General features: G+C 36.0%; 1 protein-coding gene across 4 annotated transcripts in view; it reads left to right on the plus strand.

The window, feature by feature from the left end:
• LOC124424469 (homeobox protein dve-1) overlaps positions 1-21,192 on the plus strand; it is a 51,386-nt gene extending 30,194 nt beyond the window's left edge. For 3 of the 4 annotated variants that reach the window (XM_046963559.1, XM_046963560.1, XM_046963561.1), the window contains exons 4-8: positions 14,083-14,258; positions 14,581-14,883; positions 18,827-19,375; positions 19,834-20,214; positions 20,675-21,192. In XM_046963559.1, coding sequence (XP_046819515.1) covers positions 14,083-14,258; positions 14,581-14,883; positions 18,827-19,375; positions 19,834-20,214; positions 20,675-20,851 — 1,586 coding nt within the window. In that variant the 3' untranslated portion in view covers positions 20,852-21,192. The remainder of the gene's footprint in view (positions 1-14,082; positions 14,259-14,580; positions 14,884-18,826; positions 19,376-19,833; positions 20,215-20,674) is intronic. The other variant, XM_046963562.1, reaches the window with a different exon arrangement.
• The last annotated feature ends 3,469 nt before the right edge of the window (positions 21,193-24,661 follow it).

Consider the following 24,661-nt stretch of genomic DNA (forward strand, 5'->3'; position numbering starts at 1 on the left):
AGATTGAACAACTAGTACGATCTAGTACGAGTATGCACAAAGTGAATCGCGATGGCTGCCGGCAAATAGTGCGTACGTCCCTGCGAGCACGAGCCGTGTAAATCGTATTAGGGATTATTGCACGATCAAAAATATCCCCGAAGGATAATCCTCCAAGGTAGAAGCGTTGTGTGAGTGGCATTAACTTGGACGTGTATTATGATGCGTGTAGGTATACACCGATCCCCTGGAAACCCCTATGGCCTCGCTCTCTCTCTCTCTCTCTCTCTCTCTCTTTCTCATTCACATACATGCACACATATGTACATATTCACATTCACTACATATCTGTCTCTCTCTCTCTCTTTCTCTCTCCCCCTCTATCTATCTATCTATCTATCTCTTTCTCAAACATTGTATACTACGTCATCGAAAGTAGAAGAGAGACTGTATGTGTATCACCGCTACGTCGACCTCGGCGAAAATCCACGCCTCTGCATCCTGCTTTCGATTTATCTTTCTCCTCTTTCAGCCGTGCGAAAGCGCGAGCGCAAGCCCGAACAGGTGATACGTCGTTAAGGGTTGCATTTCGGATGTATCGAAAAAATCTATCTCCCTCTTTCTTTCTTTTTTTCAATCTATCCTCTTTTTCTTTTTCTTTTTTTTCTTTTTTTTTCTTTTCTTCTTAATCTCATTTTCTATATCTCTATTGTTGTTACCTTTTGTTCACTCATTCTCTCTCTCTTTCTCTCTCTCTCTCTCTCTCTCTCTCTCTCTCTTTCTGTCTGTCTCTCTCTCTCTTTATAGATAGAAAATCGGTGTGACACGAATCGATAATAATCAAAATTTTATAATAATAATCAATCCTGAATGAGCAGATCTCCCCTTTATTCATATATTATATTTCGGTTAGTCAATTATTTTCTGACAGTAAATTCAACTTGTTTCTAATCATAATTAATTCCTTCGATTATTGAACAAAATATGCAAAGCACGATTGAAACAGCTATTAAATAAAGATGAGCATTGTATAAATTATTTGATTAGTGTTGATCTTAGGAAAACATTCTTAACGAATGTTTTTCTTTGAATTTTTAAACGCCATAACGTTTTCTTTTGTACGATAAAATATTGCCTTTTTTTTCTTCTCTTTTCTTTTTTTTTTTTTTTTTTTTTTTGACTTTTGTACAATGCCACAGCATTAAATGAATAAACGCGTGTATACTTTTGTTCGTATAATCGAAAAAAAGGATTCGTTGTAAGGTAAGCAAAGGATATTCATTATTTTTTCAAAAGATTCTTCTTTCATCGAGAACAATATTTTTTCAGACTTCATTCATTAAGACATCGTTATTCGTAAAGAAAACGTATATTCTTTTGAAAAATTAATATAATTCTTCTTAATCAGATATACCATTGAGTTGTCAATTTTTCAACAAACTCAATCAAGATTCTTTCTTTCGCTTTTTTCCATTTAAAACAAAACTTTTATATCTCTTCGAATATTGGATAGAAAACGTCGCATATAGATGCAAGAAGATGCCTCGAGATAGATTCAAAAATAAAGATAAAGAAAAAAAAAGAAAAAAGAGAAAAGAAAAGAAAAATCAAAGGCAAACGAGTCCGTCTGAAGAAATTTTGTAGTTCGTCATTGTGTCAACGTTGTTATTTATTATGTAGTAATAAAAATGTCTCTCTCTCTCTCTCTCTCTCTCTCTCTCTTTTTTCTTTCTCTCTTTCTTTTTCGCGTCAACGCATTCGCGTCGTTGTCGAGAATAATTAATCATTATTTATAGGACTGGTAGCAACGATCAATTCGTCCTCCGGGAATCGATCAACGCGTCTCGATTGAACGACTCGAGATAAAGGAAGCTGCGAGAGTAACGTGCTCTTTCATTCTTACGTCTCTCGTAATCGACGAGAGTCAAAGAGAGAGTGTGAGAGAGAGAGAGAGAGAGAGAGAGAGAAACAGATAAATAGAAAGAAAGAAAGATAGAAAGAAAGACGTTTGCTCGCGTTCGACTTGCATCGGCAATCCTATTTCTTTCTTATGCAAAATCTTGGAGCTGCGCGTAGCGTGTTAAGGGATTAAAAGTCTGCTCTATAGGGTCAGCCGAAGGCTTAGTACGCCTAACAAGATTAGCCTAAGATGCCGAGTCCGCATACCCCGAGGATTACACATTATGTATTCACCTGGATGTATTCACGCAGAGCAGGAGAGAGAAAGGGAGAGAGAGAGAGAGAGAGAGAGAGAGAGAGATCTAGTTCGTGTCTCTTGCGTATACGTACGACGACTTCAACGACGACGATCTTTTCTTCCTATAAGAGCTAAATATCGAACTTAATCCAAATGGATTCTTCTCGATATTCAAGACGTTATACAAAAATCGTGAGAAAGGAGAAAAGTAAAACGTATAAATATATTTTATATATGTAGATATAAAACGTAGATAAAGTTTCTAGAGAGAGAGAAAGAGAGAGAGAGAGAGAAAAGAACTATCGGTTCCAAAAAATTGAATATTTTCTCGATTTGACTTATATTTAAAATCTACGAGAATCTGTGTTAAAGAAAAAAGTACAAAGGCAAAATAAAAAAGAAAACGAAAAGGACGAAAAGACAAAAGAGAGAAGAAAAAAAAAAATTCGTAACAAGACATTGGAAACGTACACATTGTAATAATAGAAGACGCTTAGAGACGTGAGATCCTATAACGTGCTGGAAGAAAGAGAGCATCGCCGAGGGGGAGCCTTATCTTTCCCTCGTCGACTAGTACTCTATTTCGAGGCCGAGATATGAGAGTCTGCTCTCTCTTTCTCTCTCTCTCTCTCCCTCTTCGTCGTCTTTTAATGTCTTTTCTCTCTTTTCTTTCTTTCTTTCTTTCTTCCTTTCTTTCTTCCTTTCTCTCTTACTCTTCTTCAAAGAATACCACCACCTCCCTCAATGATGTTTTTCGTTCTCACTCTTTCTCAACGTTTTGATTAAGAGAAGCGAGAGAAGTCTAACGGACGAAGTTAGATCGAGGACGAAGGAATAAGATACGAAAATAGGGAAGGAGGGAGAAGAAGAAACGAAAGATGGCGGGAGGAAGGAAAGAAAGTCCGCGAGAGATACGGAGAACCGAGCATTGAGTAATTGTCGGCTTACGTCTGTCAGATCGTCAAATGCCTTTCCCTTCCCTCTCAGACAAACTGTGACGACCAAAAATCGAGATAAGCTTACGATCCTTTACCCCTCTTTTTTGGTATTCCATCTCGTGAAAATCGCGAGATATACGAGACAATTCTTACCACGGTTAAAATCTCTTTGGACTTGTCCAAATTTACTATATAGAAGTAGAGAGAGAGAGAGAGAGAGAGAGAGAGAGAGAGAGAGAGAGAGAGAGGAAGAGAAAGAGTACCTTACTTCAACGCGTTTTAAATATCCTTCTTGCTCTCCTAACATACGATCCACTCGATCGTCTCTTAACGTGATCGAAATCGAGTTCGAATTGAAAGATAAATTCAAATCTAATAAAAGATATTATCGCGATGAGATCAACGTCAAACGCATTACGAGGAATTATTTTCATACGAGTTATCGATCGATCTTCTACATATGTGATTGAACGCAAATCGCCAGAGTAAATGTACTTAGAGCCATACCATTTAAAAATTTCGAGCAATTGAGATTATTAAGATTAATCGTTGCGATACTGTTTGTATTGTTTTCTTTCTTTCTTTTTTTTTTCTTTTTTTTTTCTTTTCTCTTGCTTTCAATTTTCTTCTTTCTTTTTTTCCTTATTACTTCTTTCAATTCCATTATAAATGCAACGTATCCTTAAATAATTTGTCAATTGTATCTACTTTTTGAATCAATTATAACGATATAATTGTAACGATAATTATAAAAGTCATCTAAATCGCGTGTATATTTATTCCTGAAAGATAATTATAGATTAGCATGAAAGCATAATGCAATAGTTAATTAATCCAATTCTTTTTTTCTTTATTACATTTCAATAGATATCTCTCTATAAATATCTCTTAAGTTTTTATAAATATAATATCTTATTAATACTTTTAATTTCACATTCTATATATCGAAAACAAATTAACACCGTCTTGTAAATCGCATAATCAGGAAGTATTCTATCCTGTTCTTCAATGTAAGTTCCGAAGCAGGAACGAATAAGATTTAGAAAGAAGAAGTTGTCTAAGGTGAGAGAGTGAAAGATAGTGAAACACAGAAAGAAAGACACGACAGGAAAGGGATAGAACGATCCAAGGATGGTAGGAGTAAGTGGTGGTTTTGGCAAGGGGATGCTCTGATGCGATTTCACGCTGGATTTGCTTAAGATCTCCGCTAAGGAGCCCTTTAACCCTCCCCTTTTACCCTTCCTCCGGCCTTTACCCTTCCATCACTCTATCTACGCATTCGTAGCTGCCTTTACCTTTACTTACTTCGGTCACTTCTCTCTAATTCTCCTTCTTCGTTTAAAAGATCACAACGGTGTAACATCATTATCAATCAAATCGTTCATTGATAATCATCGTGATTAAACGTTAAAAATATAAATATAATTTCATTCATACGTATTAATGAAACTTATATATACAAATATATTAGATCCCTTAGCAAAAATCTTTACGATTACCGATGAAGATCTGAAAGATCTTTGTTTTGAGGATATCCCGTAGCATCGTAGAAACATTCTCTTCAGATTCAAGGATAATCCTTGAGAGCTCACCTTCTCCTTCGGAGTCCCACCTACTCCTCCTTTGAACTCAAAGTTCCATACGCAAGTCGGCCTTCGATCTCCCTAAATATTTGAGATCCGTCCGAGCAAGTGGAATAGCTAAATCCGACGTATTCCTTGGACGGATGGACGGTAGGGAAAGCGTCGTCGGAGGGGTTGCGTCTGGGGGATGAGGTGGTTCAGGTTTTGCGTTGGAAGCCCTCACGGATTAGAAGCGTTCGTATTGCGCACGTATATCCGTGTTTTAAGGATGCTCGCGCATACACACGACTGTATGCAAACCCTTATGGCTTAAGCTAAGGCTAAGGCTCTCCCTTGAGATTACTACGTCATTCTGCAGGACTCTCCAGTCGCCGGAAGGATCAGCCTTCTCTCTCTCTCTCTCTTTCTATATACATATATATACCTTCTTCCTTCTGAGGATTTCGTCGTTCCTAAATCAGGTTGTCAGGGCACGATCCCGATTCACGTGCGCCGATCTAGAAAGACGTCGTCCGGCCTCCAAAGCTTCTTCGATTTCTTCGAGAAAAGGATCGTATCCTTCCCTTTCAGGATACGAACAAGAACACGCTACATTCGATGAATAATCCGTAGCATCTCTTTGGACGAACGATAAACTAATGGACATCGTACCTGTCTTCTATCTACCACCCCCCATCTGTATCTTACCTACCACCTCACCCAAGCTTTCTTCTTCCTTCTCGTCTCTTGCCATCTCTAAATCATCCCCCGACAACGAGTTCGCGCTCGCAATAACTCGTTACCGAAAATCCAAATTAAGCTCCTTAGCCGAGAAATTTACGAGACGTTCGTTCTCCCTCTTCTTCTTCCTATCTTCTCTATACCTTTCTCTCTCTCTCTCTCTCTCTCTTTTTCCCTCTTAGAGACGCACCCCTTTTCCACCTTATATCGTTCCTTCGCGAACGCAGTTTACCAAAGTAATTTTAATCTTCGATGCGTATGGGACGCGCGAACGCTTCACGATCTATATCTACATCGAACAGCTGTCGTAAATGTGTGTGTGTGTGTGTATGTGTTTATGTATGTATGTATCTGTTTACATATATATGTGTAGAAATGTTCATGTATTCGATAAGAAAGAGAAAGAGAGAGAGAGAGAGAGATACGTTCTCTTCTTGATTTTCCTTTCTCTCTCTCTCTCTCTCTCTCTCTCTCTTTGTCTCTTATTCTCCGCCTTGTATAAGAGCTTACTCTCTAAGCGTCTTAGGGCAAGTTTTCACCCTTGCTACTCTCCTACGCGCTCGAATGCGCGCGTTCTTATGAAAGCACAAGCGTGAGCGATCTCGGAAATCAAGCAAATCGTAGGCGAGCATACCTCTCGAAGGATTTCAAAGTATTTAGCTTCTAAGACATTTCGATGGATAGGGATAATAATGTTTCTTATCTTTTTCATACGTACACGTATATACGCACGTACAGAGACACACTTACAAAGAAGCAGATGGATCGATAATATTGAGTATATTAATCATTTTCGATATACGTATATATGTAAGATCTATTTCAAAATATACATGTATACATGCATTTTCGTGCATATTATTCGATAACAGATCATATACAATACGAAGATCGAATAAAATCTTTTGGTATTAACGAGGGTGATAAATTTTTCCAATACAAGTTTTCTCCGATAATTACATTAATTTTTTATCCGATGAAAAATGTTTTAATCTCATTTATAATTTTTCAATGAGAAAATATTAAATAATGTTATATTCAATTGGACGATACGATAATACCCGTATACTAATTGTTAATTCAATTTAATTACAAAAAAAAAAAGGAAGAAAGGAGAAAATAAAACAAAACAAAAAAAAAAGAAAGAAAAGAAAGATAACAAACGATCGCTTAAAAAAGTTCGTTATATACGTACAACGAGTGTACTTAATTTTTTCAACAACTTTTTATATCTATCCATCTAGAAAAAAGTTTTATCGGAAAAATATAGGTATACAATAAATCAAAAGAAATAAGTTTGGAAACGAGAATGATAAATTTGTTCTCCCGCGATGCGTGATTATGTCGCTAAGAATGGGCTAATGCTCGGATTTAGAAGGTTTCGTCGCGTGGCCGGTGATCTTATAAGTTACACCGGCTGTAATGTTATCTCATTAGGTACGTCTTATCTAGTGCTTTCGTCCGCGCTCGAGCTTAGCTTCTCTACCCGGGCGGAGCTTAAATCGCACGCGAGCTTAACGGGACAACCATTGGACGCACGCGAACGTAACACGAAGCGAGTTTCCTCGAGTCATCCTGAATCAATCCTGAGTTTTGTATTAGCTCGATATCAACGAAACAAATACGACTAATTTTAACATCGAGCTCTTTGATCAGATCCAACTACTTCGTCATTGAAAATATCCATCTTGATTTTATCTACTATTATTCCAAGTAGCAATCATGCGTATAATAATGCGATCAAAATAATATTTTGTTAATATATATCGATATGAATTTAATCTAATGTATGTTACATATAATAACGCTTGATAAAAAGTATACAATGAGTTAACGACTTTTTTTACTTTCTCTCTTTACGTGTATCTTTTAATAATATTTTTCATTAATATAACAAAGAATATATATATATATATATATTTTTTTTTTTTGAATATTTTATTAATATTTATATGAAATAAAATAATAATTATAGACCAATGATATACATTTTTTGTACGACTCTGCCAATCTCGTATAATTTATTATATTTTATTTTATTTCTCACATTGTATATCATAGTATTTCTAATGGAGAAAAAAAAATATTTCATTAATATATATGATAGAATAATAATATTCTTTATTATGACTTTTCATTCTTTTGCCAATCAATCAATATATATATATGTATATATATATATTCTAATATCATATGATTCGTTAGGCATTATTACATTGTATAATTGTAAATGCAAGAAAAAATACAAACAAAAAGGCAGCACTCATTATACGCTTGTTATTACCTACTTTCGTATTACATTTTTGATTAGTATAAGGAAAAATTTAATCGAAAGTGTCATTCACAAAAGGTAGAGAGAAGGGAACTTGGTGTACAGATACAATTGATAAAAATAAGATCAGATATACTTATCAGAGCTATTGCATATCGTTAGATGTGATTTCATTGGTTTGACGATAACGATTTCACATACATGTAATAATCCATTGGAGATTATCTTGCTTCGGTTAATCGAGTTTTCAGTCAGACATTTACATTTTTTTTTTCTGACGGGTCATTAGATCGTTGAGTTTATAATACACCTTTACATATATATATATATATATATATATGTGTGTGTGTGTGTGTGTGTGTGTGTGTGTAATAGATCAAAGTATTTTAAGTCCAAATATATATAGAATATATAATTTTTTATCAATCCACTTTCATAAATGGATCGAACAAAAGATAAAAATGATTTATACGATTCTTACAAACATGTGTCCCATTTAATTTTAATTTGTTTCTTTTTTCTTTTTTTTTTTTTATTTCTAATTGCAAGTTAAGACGCATATTCGATAGCAACTCTCATTGTATCCGCTAAAACATTGAAAATTTGTTTGAAAAGTAAGAAATTGTATAAGACCAATAACATTAACAAGCTTTTCATTCATGATTATGATTGATCATTTTAAGAACTCTTTTAGAAAGAAATTAGAAATTGTTTATTGATCGAAAAAGTAGAAATAGATAGTGAAATAATGGTAGAATTAAAAAAAAAATATATTTAGATGATGTTCATGTTCATGGATAAATTTTTATCATTATCTTTATGTCTACGTAAATAAATTTTAGAATTTTTAGAATAGAAAAGGCAAATGAAGAACGAGCTTGTTAGGAAACAAATAGGAACACACGTTAATGTAGCGAACGATGAAAAAGGGAAGTCATTGAGAAGGAAAAAGATGTAGAACACGCATGCGAGAAAGAGGGAGAGAGAAAGAGAGAGAGAGAGAGAACACGAGGCAGATAAAAGCGTCGAAAGAGTTGGGTCCTTATCTGTAAAGGCCGACATCCGCCGGATCAGCCTGAGATACCGAAACCACCCACACTTTCCTTCTTCTTCACACACCCTTCCTTCTCCTCTATACGTTTCGTATTTGATGCTTTAATTAATCTCTGAATTTTTTTTCATCGATGAAAACATATGTATTCAATATATGTTTACAGTTTAATGAAGACTATTCTCGATAAATAAAGATAATTTCAAATATTGTTAGAATCGTTGAAAAAAAAAAAAAAAAGAAAAAAGAAAAAAGAAGAAGAAGTATTTCAATAATAAGAATAATAAATTTCTGAATTTATATGGAATATTCCTTTTTTGGTTTTTTTTGGTTTTTTTCTTCTTTTGTTTCTTTTCTTTTATTTCTTTTCAATTATAATGTAGATAACAATAATGAAATGATTATCAGAATATCAATAATAATATCGATAATAACGATCGAGTTTTAACGATAATGTTCGAGAGAGATGAAAAATGAAATTTGACTGTATGAATTGATCATTGAACTGAAAGCAAAAGAAGAGATTGATAAAAACGAAGAGTATGGCTAACGTCTCGTCTTTGGCTGAGGCTTCGTTATACCGACCGGCTGATTCGATTTCGAGAGATTATAAGCGGTATCGTCTTGGATTACCGAGTCACGAAGACGAAGAAGAAACCTTAGGATCGAGGTCCCGCGCGTACTGTGTCTATCTCTCTTTCTCTTTTTCTGTCTCTCTTTCTTTCCCCCGCTCCCGCTCTCTCTCTCTCTTTCTTTTTTTCTTACTCATTTGCATGACATTTTTCCTCATTCGAAACAACGTCCGAACGGGAAAAGAGAAATGAGAACTCGCACGAATGATCCAATCGATTGAATTAGTTATAACCACTCATTAAAATAATAAATTCAAATCATTTAAGCATGAATATATAAAATCAATGATAAGTTGATGTGTCATCGATTATACTCTATATAAATAATATATCGAAATTTGACGATAGATTAAAAAGATATTTAAATATAATAATTAATGAAAATATATTTATAAATGAATCAAGAAAATATAATATAGTAATAAAAATCAAAAGATAAAAGATGAAAGATAATCGATATACATATGTATATATATATATATATGTGTGTGTGTGTGTGTGTGTGTGTGTGTATGTATGTATGTATGTATGCATGATCTACGCGTTTGACTATTTCACAATCTTTCTTCCATCTCTCTCTCTCTCTCTCCCTCTCTCTCGCTACATCATCGTCATCATCTCAGAATCGATCTTTTACATAATCTCCGTTATTAACAAGCCACGAAAGTCCAACTAATCCTTAACAGTATCGCCCGTTTGGGAGATAAGCTCGTTCAAAGCATATACGCCATATTAATTCTATAAATAACACTTGCCAGTAGACGTACGTCGATAGATAATCACACTAACTTTCACGTTACTCCCGATCGAATTTTCCTTCTTTATTACTTATGATTTAGGAATACTACGAAAGAACTAATCTGACCGACAAAAGAAATCATCTGCCTTATGCGGAAACGGTGCTCGAAAACACGGAAAGATAAATATTCGTCGAAAGTATCTTCCACTTCACTTTCTTTCTTTCTTTTTCTCGTTTCCCCCCACTCTCTCTCTCTCTCTCTCTCTCTCTCTCTTTCTCTCTTGCATTCACTCGTTCACATTAAAAAGAAGAAACCATTATCGTTGGGGATGGCCCACCGCAAACTCGGACGTAGGGTTGTCGAAAAATATGTTCCAACTTTTTTATCTCGTATCCGTGAAGCACCGAGAACTGAAAGCGAGTAGGGAGCCGTTAATTTATCAGCAAAAAAGTGAAAGAGAGAAAGAGATACAGAGACAGAGAGAGAGAGAGAGAGACAGAGAGAGAGAGAGAGAGAGAGAAAGAGAGAGAGATAAAAAGAGAAACACAGCATTTAAAGAGAGCGTCACTCGTTCTTTCGACGAATCGGCACGACTTTCTTTCATTTCCCGTTCAGTAAAAAAAAAAGAAGAAAAAGAATAAGAAGAAGAAAAAAGAAAAAGAAGAAAAAGACAGAAGAAAGAAAAGAGAAAAAACGTAGCGAAAAAAGTCTCGATGGAGAATCGATTAGTCTTGCTGTTACTCTCTTTCTCATTCTATTCCTCCCTCTTTCTCTCTCTCTCTCTCTCTCTCTCTCTCTCTCTTTCTCTCTCTTTATCTCTCTCTCAGTCTCTCTCTCTCTCTCTCTCTCTCTCTCTCTCTCTCTCTCAACCGGAAGTGCGTGTTTGAAAATAATGCGACCGTTTCGCGGTTTTAATTGAATATTTAATAAATCGCAAATATAGCGCGCGATGCGCGCGGAGATTTAATTAAATTTTAATCGCCTTAATTAATTCCATTACAAAATTATGCGCGCGCGCTTTCCCTCCTCCCTTCCGTTCCTTCTACAACCCACCCTTTCTCCAGCCTCCCCCTTCCACCCTCTCATCGTTTCTCTCCCCGTCTTCTCTTCTCACATACTCACCTATTCGTACTTCTCTTCTACCGATCACGGCCCGTACACGGATAATTCCCTAATTTTGCGTTATGCTCGTAGCTTGGAACACATGCCAATGCGATATTCTACAGGGATTTTCTGTATTTTCGAACGTTCCTTTCCCATTCTTTTCGTTATCTCGTTGTCGTTAAAGTTTCGAGTTCCCCCGATGAACAAGAGAATAAGAGAGAGAGATAGATAGAGAGAGAGAGAGAGAGAGAGAGAGAGAAAATTACATTTTACAAAAGCTGATGTTTCGTAAATATAAATTAATAATGTGAATGATTAAAAAGAAAAAGGTATCGAATACGGATACTATTGAATGGTTATTATAAAAAAAAAAAAAAAATTAAAAAAAAAAATAAATACGATATAGACTTAATATCGGTTTAAAATGTAATTGAAATTACTAATAGCAACTAGTAATTAATAACCTATTTGACTGGCAGATACAATACATAAAATTATAAAATACCAAAAAGTTAAATTGTAAAAGTAATTATTATCTGATGAATAAAAATTTACGTAACGTGGAATAAAATTAAAAAATTAAAATTTATATAATTTGACATAGACAACGAAATTAATTATGAATATGTCAGGATTAATGTAATAATTATTAGAAATAATAAAACACGACATTTTAACATCCAATCGTTATGTTAAATCGTGTTATATAAAAACGATGGATAGTTAATATTAATGAAGAAAAAAATGATTGCACGAGAGATAATTAAAATCTATGAAAAAGAGAGTAAATAATAAAATAAATGAATCGAATAGAAAAGAGAAAGAAAAATAAATTTCAAACGCTTATAACTCTGGCAAAAACTCGATCTTAATAATTGGTCCACAAGAATAAAAAGAAAAAAAGATAAAAAGAAAAAAAAAGAAAAAGAAAAAAGAAAAAAAGAGGAAAAGAATATTATTATCGCCGTCTCAAACTCGGTCTTGTCTCGATCTCTTCTTCTTCTTCTTCCTTCGAGGGTCCTTCCGATGAATCTTATCATCCAGCGAGAACTGTCAAAGACGAGAAGCTTGCTTGACGCTTCTTCCGACGTGCCAGTTCCTTCCTCTCAGTTTGCGAGGCGAACGGGGAGATAACCGGAAGTTAGATAGGACCTGCACCAGAAATGAGAAATGTCTTTGCCGTTGCAGAGATTAAAGATTTCGCGGATGAGTTAGCTGCCACTTTCTTTCTATCTTCGCCCTCTTTTTGGTCTTTCCTTTTTCATGATTCTGTCATTCGTCTTTTAAGACAACAAATTTTTAGACAACTCGACCTTGTTCCTCATTTATATACTGTATAATAAATGGACACAATCAATATTATAACTTATTAATATAACTTATAATTAAAATATTTAAACTTATCTGTATGAACGAGAAAAAGAGAGAGAGAGAGAGAGAGCGATAGAGTGAGAGAGCGAGAGCGATAGAGTGAGAGAGCGAGAGCGAGAGCGAGAGCGAGAGAGAGAGAGAGAGAGAGAAATATTATATAACAACAATGATTAGAACAAATAAGATTTCATTGCTCGTTATTGCATTGCATCATGTAAACGAAATGACAAAAATGTTAAATATATTTCTCATTCTTAGCAACATATTTCTTAACTGGGTAACCATGTTGAAAATAAAGCTACAAAGATCGTTCTTTAACAGGACGAGTCACGTGGCACGGTGAATCGTAAGATACGAAACGTTGCTAATAAACAGACCGCGTAATACGGTCTACCGCGACTAAACCCTGTGGCGTAAAAGCCCACCTTAAACCAGCTGATCCCTGTACAAAGACGACGCAAGGACCGGGCACCTTAATGAAAACTGTACGTCCCTGGATTAAGGTGGCCACCGGTCAGCCTACAGCATCCCTCTAGGTACGACCTGTCTTATGCAACGTAGGGTGTAGATGAGAGAGACAGAGAGAGAGAGAGAGAGAGAGAGGCAGAGAGAGAGAGAGAGAGAGAGGCAAAGAGAGAGAGAGAGAGAAAAGACCTTCTCTATGATGTCCGACCGTATTAGATGGAAGTTTAGAGGCATTAATATCTAATATAGTGGTGCCAGGTAGTAAATCCTTTCTCGGTTATCTTCACTGGAGACTTAACACCTTGCATCGAGGAGCCATTGGCCATCAATCTATCCGTCTCCGAGCTCTCTGGGATCTTTATACATTGACTTTTGGCGTTTAATATTGATTATAAATAAATTATTAAATAAACACATACGTACACAAAGAAAAAGAGAGAGACTTGCTCTTCTTCATTGATCGTAAGAAAAGAACAGTTAAGGGGGAAAGATGGAAATAAATTCGGCGTTTAACAAGCATTTAGGATAATCAAAATCCGTAGACATTGAAAGCGTATTCTAAGGGATTGGTATTATGCGAATTGAACCTGGTAAAGCACTATTTTCTCTCTCTCTCTCTTCTTCCTTTTCATTCTCTCTCTCTCTCTCTCTCTCTCTCTCTCTCTCTCTCTCTGTCTCTTTCTCCATTTTCTCGGTTTCGGAGAAATCTGGGATTATGATCTGAAGTGGGATAGAGACTCCGGGACTTAAGTCAGGGTTACACAAGGATCGCAGCTATTGTGCCATCGCCCAGCTTCCATTGTCTCGGTTTAGACGAGTGGATCTGCATATGCTTAACATCGGAGTTAGACATCTCTTGGCGATCTTCAACTCCGCGAATCATCTCCAATGTCGATGTCGATGCCCATTGTACTGATGTAAAACGTCTTGGTGTCGGGATAACCAATGCGAATTAGAAAAGCGGCTTTTCTTTTCGATCCTTTTCAGTTATTCCTTTGTTGTCTTAATTTTCTTCTTTTTTTTGTTCCAGCTCTCATCGATTTTTCAATTTTCTTTGTTACAGCGAAAAATCTTCCGGTTCATTGCGTCGTCGAGACAATTCATAACATCGTCGAGAGTCATGCTAGCAATGCACGTGAAAATTGGCGAAGACCCCAGATCGAGACCGATTCTTATGTAATCATTCCGGTTGCGATGCCGTTTCAGGTAATTTCTTTTTTTTTTTTTTAAATTGATTCGACATTGAAAAAATGCTTACTTATAAAAAATTTATATAAATCTCCTGCTTAAAGGTTTTATGATAATAATTAATAATCATTTAGAAATAATGAAAATATTTTTTTGTTTCGCGAGAATTTGTTCAATTATCATAATATATATTAAATCGAAATTCGCTATGCACTATGAAATTATTCATACTCGTCTTATATTTTACTGTGGTTACTTTAAAGATCACGTGGTTAGCGTTAAAGTCAACATATTAAAAAAGACAATTAAATACGATTGACATTGATATTTATCGTTTCAGGATTTAGTAGGCGAGGCATTGGTCCGGCTGGGTTACTCGAGCGATTTGATACCAAGCGCGAGAGGTAGCATAGTGATAAGAAACTGGAAACCTCTGCCGATGGAAAAAGTAGCTGAAGGTCCACTTTTAACCGTTGGCGATATCCTTGCGGAACTTACTTCGGTAGCAACCTTGAAGATTCAGGTTTACAGATCGAGACCACCACCTCCTAGTCCCGCAGCCGAAGTTAGAAATAAATTGCTCAGGCTGCTTTTACTTCATAGCCATGCGCTTCTCGTTTCCGCAGGATGTCCTTTGGACGAGGTAAGGAATCTAAGTTTCTTTCATTGAATAAAATCTTGAGAAATGGGAAGGAAAAGGAAGAGAGAGAGAGAGAGAGAAAGATAGACAAAACGATTCTCAAGGTCGACTTGTAAAGAGCCATCACGAGGAGCACTTAAAAATGTATAAAATGTAAATCTAGCCCGAAGAGTGTTTGCCTTCGTGGCGCTTTAATCTCATTAAGAAGTCCTCCTCTTTGGTACTCTTGTTCCTCCTTGGTAGAACCACGCTGGTAATCTTCGCCGTTGAAGTCTCGCACCCGGCTGATCCTCGCCTTAAATAAATGTTCTCTCGGTTTCGTGTCGCCGATCGAAAATTCGTCTCGATAAAAGGCCCTGACCCTCTTTACTTTTCTTTTTTCTCTTTCCTCACTCTCTCTCTCTCTCTCTCTCTCTCTCTCTCTCTATTTTTTTCTCTCTCTCTTTTTCCTTTACTGTTTTTTCTTTTTTTTTTTTCTTTGTTTTTTTCTTTCTCTTTCGAAAGAATAACGATCGCGAGTACTTCTGCGAGCTATTGAATATACATGGATCTTTCGCAAGAGAGTTATCTCCACGAGAGAAAGAACGTTCGTTGAAATTCTAAGAATACGAAGTTAGATCGAAACCAATGAAAATTGTCTTTTCGAGTTCTCCTTTTCTTTTTCTTTTTTTTTTTCCCCCCTCTTTCCTTTTTTCCCCCAATTCTTTTTTCTTTTTCTTCCCTTTCCATCCTTTTTCCAACAACGAAAGCGATCATCCACAATACGTCAACCGGAAAAGGAGAACGCTTCGCGATCGTGCTTTCTCGACAGTAGAAGATCTTATAGCGTGTGATAGGATTACCCTTTACTCAACCAAATTCGCAGCCTTCATCAAAAGCCCCTTCGATATCGGCACAGGGTAGCCACCCTTCTACCACCCTTCTCTCTCTCTCTCTCTCTCTCTATCTCTATTTCTATCTCTCTCTTTCTCTCTTGTTCTCTCTCTCTCTCTCTCTCTCTCTCTCTCTCTTTCTCTCTCTCTCTCTCTTTCGCTTACTCGACGAACCGGTATTATCTAAGTGCACTCTCTTTGAAGATCCTGCTACCCACCCATCCCCGAACTTTAATGCCGCTCGCGGTGGTCTATGATTACCAATTTTCCCTGGCAGACGTTACCCGCTCGTATTTCGGCCCGTTGGCTAATGGCGAACGACCGTGATGGAGAACCTTCGTCTCTCATAGATTTACTTTAATCTGACAACGATTCCTACTCGAGGATTCATCGAGTAAAAGACATTGGGTTCTATCTTGAAATTCAACGTAATGATTCCATTGAAGTAAAATGCATTGAGAAAATTGATGATTAATTATTTTTCTTCTTCGGAAATAGAAAAGAAAAAGAAAAAAAAGGATTGATAATACTCATTAGTATTATCTAGTTAATAAACTAGGTTTCATTAATACTCAACTAAAAAAAAAAAAAAAGAAAAAAAAAAAAAAGAAAGAAAGAATAATTGATTGACTCTTAACGAACTCTGACATCATCGTCAAACATACCATTTTCATGCGTTTTCTACTATCATATTTTATTATATATATGCATATATCTACGATCGAGTCACTCGATAAATTTATATTTCGTATCGTTCATAATCGTCCAACGTCAAAATTTTAATCAAACGTATAGTCTCGAGTAAATTTTCCATCTACTTTCGTAAGCCATCAACACCACCACCATTGCCGCCTAGAGTAATCGCGTTAGCCCTCTGATGATGCTTGTTGTTGACAAAATTACGAATTCATTCTTCATACGTGTGTTTACTCTTGGATTTAAAAGCGATTGATTTACTACTGGCCCGTACCTCGGCGGGATCAGCTGACAGACATCATCAACTGCGTCAACCTTCGCGAATAATAAATACGTGTAAATCAGGCTCGAGGAGAAGCGCAGCTACTCGTAGAGTCTCAGATAAGCCAATTGCTACGTTTTTGAATAACGACGACAACGACGGCAACGACGACAACGACGGCAACGACGACAACGACGACGACGACGAAGACAAAGAACGATGATGACTGTTTACTGAACGATTTCTCAAATCTTCTGAGCAGAAGTCTACGACGACTGTCTGGCCAATGACGCCTTTACCAATCTACACCGCTTTAACCTGACTGAAAGATTAAGTGCGCCGTTGTAAAACTCATGGATGAAGATTCAATGTTTTGCTGTCAGTTTATAATAACGAATTAAAGACGCGTCGTTTGGCGTTTATTTTAATTACAAGGTTAATTAGTAGTCTTCCATTATTTTCTCTTTTTTTTCTTTTTTTTTTTTTTTTTTTTTTTATTTCTTCTGACTACTTAAACAAACAGAAATTATCAACAAACATTTTATGATCTACTCGTAAAATAAATATGCTTAAATATATATATATATATATATATTTAATATATATCTTTCTTGATAATTTACTTTAAGTATTAAAATATTCCTAAGTATGTACTCTCTTAGGTAATTGTAATAGATCTAATTAAAGGCAACCTTATCGTTGCTATTTCTGGTACAATTAAACGACATGACTTTCTCGAGAATATTTCTTATTTTTTCGTTCTCGTCATCGTTGGAATTTATGACTAACAAATCCGCAATACGAAAAATCCTCCAAGTATCCGATTGATATCGTATATCTACACGAAATACGAAGAGAATTTTACAAATTCGCTTTGAAAAAAAAATAAAAGAAAAAAGTCGCTTGAAATTATGACCCTCTCATCTTACGCAATTTTCATATCGCAAATGTAAACTTCAAGACATTGTACTTAGACTAATAGTTCATGCCGAATGAAGCAAGGCCGTGCACAATTCTTAGCTCCTTGATTGATATATCAATCCGACGTTAAGTATTCGCTCAAAGAAATATCGCTGTATCATGTCGAAAAAAACAAGCGTTGTATAAATCATGTTCAACATGAACGGTTTTAAATAACACTTATTTACGTTATGTTACATTCTATGCTTTTAGTATTTTTGAGAGAGAGAGAGAGAGAGAGAGAGAGAGAGAGAGGATGGAGGGAGGGGTGGTGGTAAAGAAAAAGAAAAATAAAATGAAATTCGCCTGTTTAAAGATCATAAAATATTTCAATTTAAGATCAATTCGATCGTTATGATTTATAAAATGACGGCACGATGCGTCAGGAATACGGAATGGATTACCTCGTTTATTAAGACTTTGTCGAGCTGCTTGATCCTCACCTCGCGGAGCCTGTTTGTTCTTATAAATCATCCCACAGATAAGGCACACTCTCCGTACTACTTCCTACGACTCCGAACTTTTCCATAATCTGACTACTTAATGCCCGATGACGATGAGCGCCGTCCTCGGGGACGGCTATCGGCATCGTGCAACGCCCACTTGTGTCAACACGATTAAAAGAAGACGCGCGTGCCAGGATCTTACGCGATTCACCTCCCTCTCAATCACACTTATATGTCCTTGCATAACGAATCTTCGACCGGTTTAAAAAAAAAAAAAAAGAAAAGAAAAGAAAAGAAGAAAGAAAAAGAGAAAACAAATTCCTTATGCAATTATAATCGTTCTCTTTGATGTAAATGTTTTTCTCTTTCTTTCTTTTTCCTTTTCATTTTTTTTTCTTTCTTTCTTTTTTTTCTTTTTTTTTTTTTTCATTGCATCATACATCATCGTTACTCTCCAGTAATTAATAATTTTCTTATCTCGAGTGATTTTCATATTTATAATTCTTCAAATTAATCAATCGTATAAAATCAAATGTAATATTTTCCTAAAGCGAGGTCTCTAGATACGATATGAATTATTAATACATATGTATTTCAAGTATTTCAATATGACGAATAATATATACTTGGGAGATCTAATCTTGCACTCGTTTAATCCAAGTAATGCAGGAATAGCAGGTAATTTCAAGAGGATTCCCATTTTGCCGTAGATGACACTGTTGTCGCTCTGTAGAGGCGGCAACGATCTGTCGGAGGAGACCAAGAGGAATTTTGAGTCTTGGCTACAGCAACAACAATTGGGTCTTGGTCTGAATCCGATCGTACCATCCTCGAATCATCATCATCATCATACTCAAAGTCCTCAGCCAGATGGTAGCGGACCAATTGGCGCTGGGAGTGGTGCAATTGGGCCACCACATCCAGCCCTTTTACAATACTCTCATAAAACACGTATGAGAACTAGCTTCGATCCAGAACTCGAGTTACCACGACTTCAACGTTGGTTCGGTGAGAATCAGCATCCAACACGACAACAAATACAACATTACGTGACGGAATTAAATTCGTTGGAGTCACGACGGGGTAGAAAACCATTGGACGTGAACAACGTCGTTTATTGGTTTAAAAACGCAAGGGCTGCTCAAAAGAGAGCTGAGACTAGGGGTGTCAACGGTTACAGTCCACCAGGACTGAGTCCAAGAGGCGCCAGTATTGTTAGTGAAGATTGTTCCGACGAGGAGGAAGACTCTAGGCATCAGGTATAATATTCTAATTAACTTTTATATAAGGGATCATAAAAGCTGAACAAATTATTTTTACTCTTTTAGGACATATGTGTGTATAATGATATATATAGATATCGTCAGATATAATAAATAATTTTAATATAACCATTTGATCGATATTCACTCTTTAAATCAATCTAATTAAACGAAGAAAATTTATTTCCAAATTGATTCACTCTTATTTATTCATAATTATTTAGACATCTTTGTTTCTTATGATTATCGTGTATCACTATAACCTCACGGTCGGTAAACGTGGTTTATTTCTTTTCTTTCCTGAGCTCGTAGTTAACAATCCTTAGCTTCTATAATGAATTAGCTCGGCCCAAGTCTGGTCGGTTGCTTTTGAAACGATGAATTTACGATCATTTCGAATAGCCTCTATTAAAAGTCGGCTTCTCAGACACTCTCGTCTCGTCCATTTGCTTCAGTCGACGTCACCATCGCCCTGCCCACCTAGTAGCCCACCGGTCGGTCCATTGTCCTTGACTACACGACCAGAGGATCAACAACCGCCACCTTCGACGCCATCTTTGGTCAAACAAGAGGACACCAGAGTATCATCTGGTTCCGAGGACGAAGAGGCTAGACCGACTGGTCCTCTTCCACCAGGATTTTCATTAGTACCCAGTCCAATGTTTGGACACGGCATTATGTACATGTCACATTATTTGCCACCACGTGGACCAGCTGGATGTCCGACGAGTATGCTCGACGAAAGGAGAAAGAGAAATCGGACATTCATTGATCCCGTGACGGAAGTACCCAGGCTCGAGACTTGGTTCACTCACAATACTCATCCGAGCCATGCGGTACGTTTCATTTTATTATGATCGATGATATTGACATATATTTTTCACATTCAAAAATAATACGAATCTCTAAACGTTTGGTTGATTAAATTTAGTTAAAACGGCAGGTTATATTTTTGTAACAATTCATTCATTTCGAGCAACTCAAACAAATTGTTACATTGGAACGATCTTTCATTAATTGAATCGAAAATTTGAAAAATTCTCAGAGCAATTTAAACACTTTTAACATTGTTGTTGGATTTCATCTGAAGAACTAGAATCAATTTATAATATTTAATTTTAATCGAAGTATACGTTAACGTTTAATAATTTGAAAATAATCCAATTAACATAATTAATTAATGCGTCTTTATATCTTCATATAAAATTAATAAATGATATATTAAAGAGGGATATCTCAAATTTGTAAAAATGTTTGAATGTGATTTTAAAAGAGTATATTATGATCGATTCGCAGCTCATTCTCAAGTACACGGAGGAATTAAATCGAATGCCCTATCGTCAGAAATTTCCACGATTGGAGCCGAAGAACGTGCAGTTTTGGTTCAAGAATCGTAGGGCCAAATGTAAGCGATTGAAGATGGCCTTATTCGAAGGAGAGTCACCTCAACAACATCCATACCACGCAGATTAGTTCCTTTTACCTTAATCGCATTAAACTAGAGACACTCAGCTCAACTCTACTGAAGAAGAAGCAGAAGAAGAAGAAAAAGAAGGAGGAGAAAGAGGAGGATAAGGAGGAGGAAGAGGAGGACGAGAAAGGATTCGTGAAGAAACTCAAACGAATGCGAATCGTGTTGTTATAAGAAAAAAAAAAAAAAAGCCGAATACTCGAATGCACTATTACTTTGATCGTGTCGACACGCTGTCGGCCATCTTTATTGTAATTATATCGCGTAATGATTAATATAATTAACATGGAATTTGATCAATGTAAATACGAGAACGATGTCGAATAAATCTGTATGTCACGATCGATCGTCTACTTTCAGTGACATCTTTATCATATATTCCATTAAAGAATTTCCATCACATGCTGGAGGTTCAACGATTATATAGAGTAAGTATGTATATCATTAGAAAAAATAATTACATTTTATTAAGTTACTTCACGAGATGAATATTCAATTGATAATATTCAAATGTTATTTTCGATTGAAAATTGCAATAAGTAAATTATATAAATCAAATATTGTTTCTTCTTTCATGTTTAAACTTTAAATATCACATTTATATATCTGTCTCTTTCAAAAAATATTCTTAATTCGACATAATTTTTAACTATCAAACAAGATACAGAGATAATAATAAAAAACGATGAAAGACAATCGATAAATATATAGACCTGTTCTTACAACAGATAATTATCAAAGTCGATAAATTGTTAAGGTTCCTCTCATAAGAGTTATTATATTTGTTTAATTTTGAACCAACGCGAAGAAGAGAGACGTATGCACATATTATATATATATATATACGTATGTACGTATGCATACATATATCTTTACACAAATAGGTACGTGTCGATACCGTCTTCAAGTTTGTCCTCGCACAAAGGACAACCACCGACCGAAATCTCGTCCCTAAGAGATAAGACAACGGAGCTGTCATCGAAACAACCCTAACTCAAGCGTCACGACGATCAATGAATACTTCTCTACAAATGAGAATCAGAGAATGTTTCTATCGATGTAACCACGTTCAACTTATTACATATACACATAGTACGAGAATTTCACGATAATAAGAGACTACTATTTTCTACGTTGCTTTGTTGTATCACTTTAAATTCTCCAATATTTTCCCATTTATAAATATTACATTAATACTTAAACATTTCAATAAAATAAAGAATAATAAAGAAAAGAAGAAAAAGAAATATTTAAAAGAGATCAGTGAAAATTTATTTCTATTGAAATAATTCAATATTATAAGATACGAATAGGATTATACAAATGACCTATTTATTTAAATTTCAATAAATCGATAATAATCGACGTATTATTTTTGTTAACTTTATTTTTGTACTTTGCCGATATCGTTAAATTTCAGATATTACTACATTTTCAATGATCTTCTCGTAAATAGGAAGACAAGATAGAGGACAAAATAAATCTCGTTCTTATCTGTCAATAGACGAACACAGGTACGTTCTATCTTTTCACTTCGTTCAAGTGGGTAGTGACGCACAAAGATGACGAAAGGGATATCGTCGTCAACGACGACTATGATATATATACTCAGAGAGGATAGGTCCTTCTGGATGCCAGTTGAGAGCGTCCCAGATTTAATGAACGTAGGAGGATTTGTCCAATTAAAACGTCTTACAAGGATCCATTTGGAACCGAGGCTCGTTCCGTTCGCAAAACATCGAATCACGACTTTGCCACGACCCGCCTCTTCTTATCCCTCGACTATGCAGGTATTATATATAATACATTTGACGGTTATCCCCCTTGTTATCGTTATCGAGTCTCCGCCTTTCGTAGAAACCAAGAATATTATCGAGAGGAACGAAAGAATCGTTTCCATGAAAATATATAGAAACGTTTATGAAAACGAGACTCTCATTAGATATTTCGATTTTTATCTTCACTCCTTTCATTTTTCTTTCTTTTTTTCTCTCCCCTCCCCTCTCTCTTTCTCTTTCATTTCATCGCATTTATATTATCACTAATTGCACCTTCATAAATAAATTCCTCCAATCTTCCTCACGAATTCGTTAAATATAAAAATATAATAAGTTAATCGTAATCTTGATATCATATATTCATGAAAGTCCATTCTTTTGCAATACGAATTAAAATAAATATATATATATATATATAAGTATATCAAACATTTAATGAAGAAAATCTTATCTGTGAATTCTTAAAAAACGAAAATCACGTGATTCAACTCTGACAGGTAATCGCGAAGAAAAAAATAAAAAAAAAAAAAAAATAAAAAAAGGAAAGGAAAAGAAAACCGAGAGACAGTGAAATCTTAATCCCATCGAAATAAGGGGCGGGAGAAGGAGAGAAAAGAAAGGTAAAAAAAAAAGAAATAGAAGAAAAAGGGTAGAAGAAGCATCGAGGAGTGGTCGAATGGATAAGCAAAAATGAGAGCAACGTCGAAAAGGAGTGTATAAGGCGAATCATGACGAAGAAAAGCGAAAAGATCGTCGTACTCGTCGTCATCGTCGTCGTAGTCGTCGTCGTCGTTGTAGTCGTCGAAGAAGAAGAAGAAGAAGAGGAGGAAGTGGTAGAAGAGGACGAAAAAGTGGCGAGAAGGGAAGAGGAGTGAAAGGGAAGCGGGAGTGATGATGGAGGAGGGGCTTCTCATGCAAAATCTAAAAGTCAGCAACCTCGAGGATCATCCCTCTATCTGATCTTAATTTGTCAGCCGTTACGAGCATTTTCGAGCGCGTTCACGCAGATGATAAATCGGCACGACGTATAAACGGTTCGCCTTTTCTTCCTCGTAAAAGTGTCGTCTCTTACGGGCTGGCCTCTATTGGGAAACGAATTAATTAGCGAGAATATAAGAAAGAAAGAAAGAAAAAAAAAATGAAGGAGTAGGAGAAGGAGTTGGAGAAGGGAGAAGGTAGAAGAGAAGTAGGAGAATAAAGAAAAAAAGATGAGAGTGGAGTGGGAATAGGAGGAGTCAATTCTTATCGGCGTATTTCGCGAGTTCAAACTCTCTCTTTCTCTCTCTCTCTCTTTCTCTCTCTCTTTCTCTCGAGAAATTTTCGGTGGATACGATATGCGAACGGGAAGAGATAGAAAGAGATAGATAGATAGATAGAGAGAAAGAAAGAGAGAGAGAAAGGCAGAGAAAGAGAGAGAGAGAGAGAGAGAGAGAGAGAGAGAGAGAGAGAGTACGTCTCGTTCGTAAGGGAGCATTGTGTGCGCTTCGGCATTCATAGGACGTTCTTATCTTCCTATCCGGAGAGCTGTCAGCAAAGTTCCTGAATAATAATGGAGCGTGAGAGACAGAAGAAGAAAGAGAGAGAAAGAGAGAGAGAGAGAGAGAGAGAAAATGCGTCGAAAGAGAAGAAGAGGAAGAGCTCGCGGCGTTCTCTCCTATCAGCCGGCTAGGATATGCCTAACTATTCTGTTTCAAAACGCTTGCCGGACGTTTCGCCATAGATAATGTTGTCCAGGATGGTTAGATTGTTGGATACGACCGATAAGACGACCAAAAAACTATCTCAACGTAGCTGTTACGAACAAGAGCGAGTCGATTACGTCGAAACTCGCTTCAGATTGTTACTTTACGAGGAATACCTATGCCTTTTGAAGTTTCACATCAAACGAATATGCCAGATATTATTATGACTAAGAGAAAGAGGAAACAAAAGAGATAGAGAGAGAGAGAGAGAGAGATATGAGAAAAATTTTGAAAATTATAAATATGAATAAATTCAAATAATAATTTAAAATATCTCTCTCTCTCTTTCTCT

Source organism: Vespa crabro, chromosome 5 (genome assembly GCF_910589235.1).
Source record: "Vespa crabro chromosome 5, iyVesCrab1.2, whole genome shotgun sequence".
Lineage (NCBI taxonomy): Eukaryota > Metazoa > Arthropoda > Insecta > Hymenoptera > Vespidae > Vespa > Vespa crabro.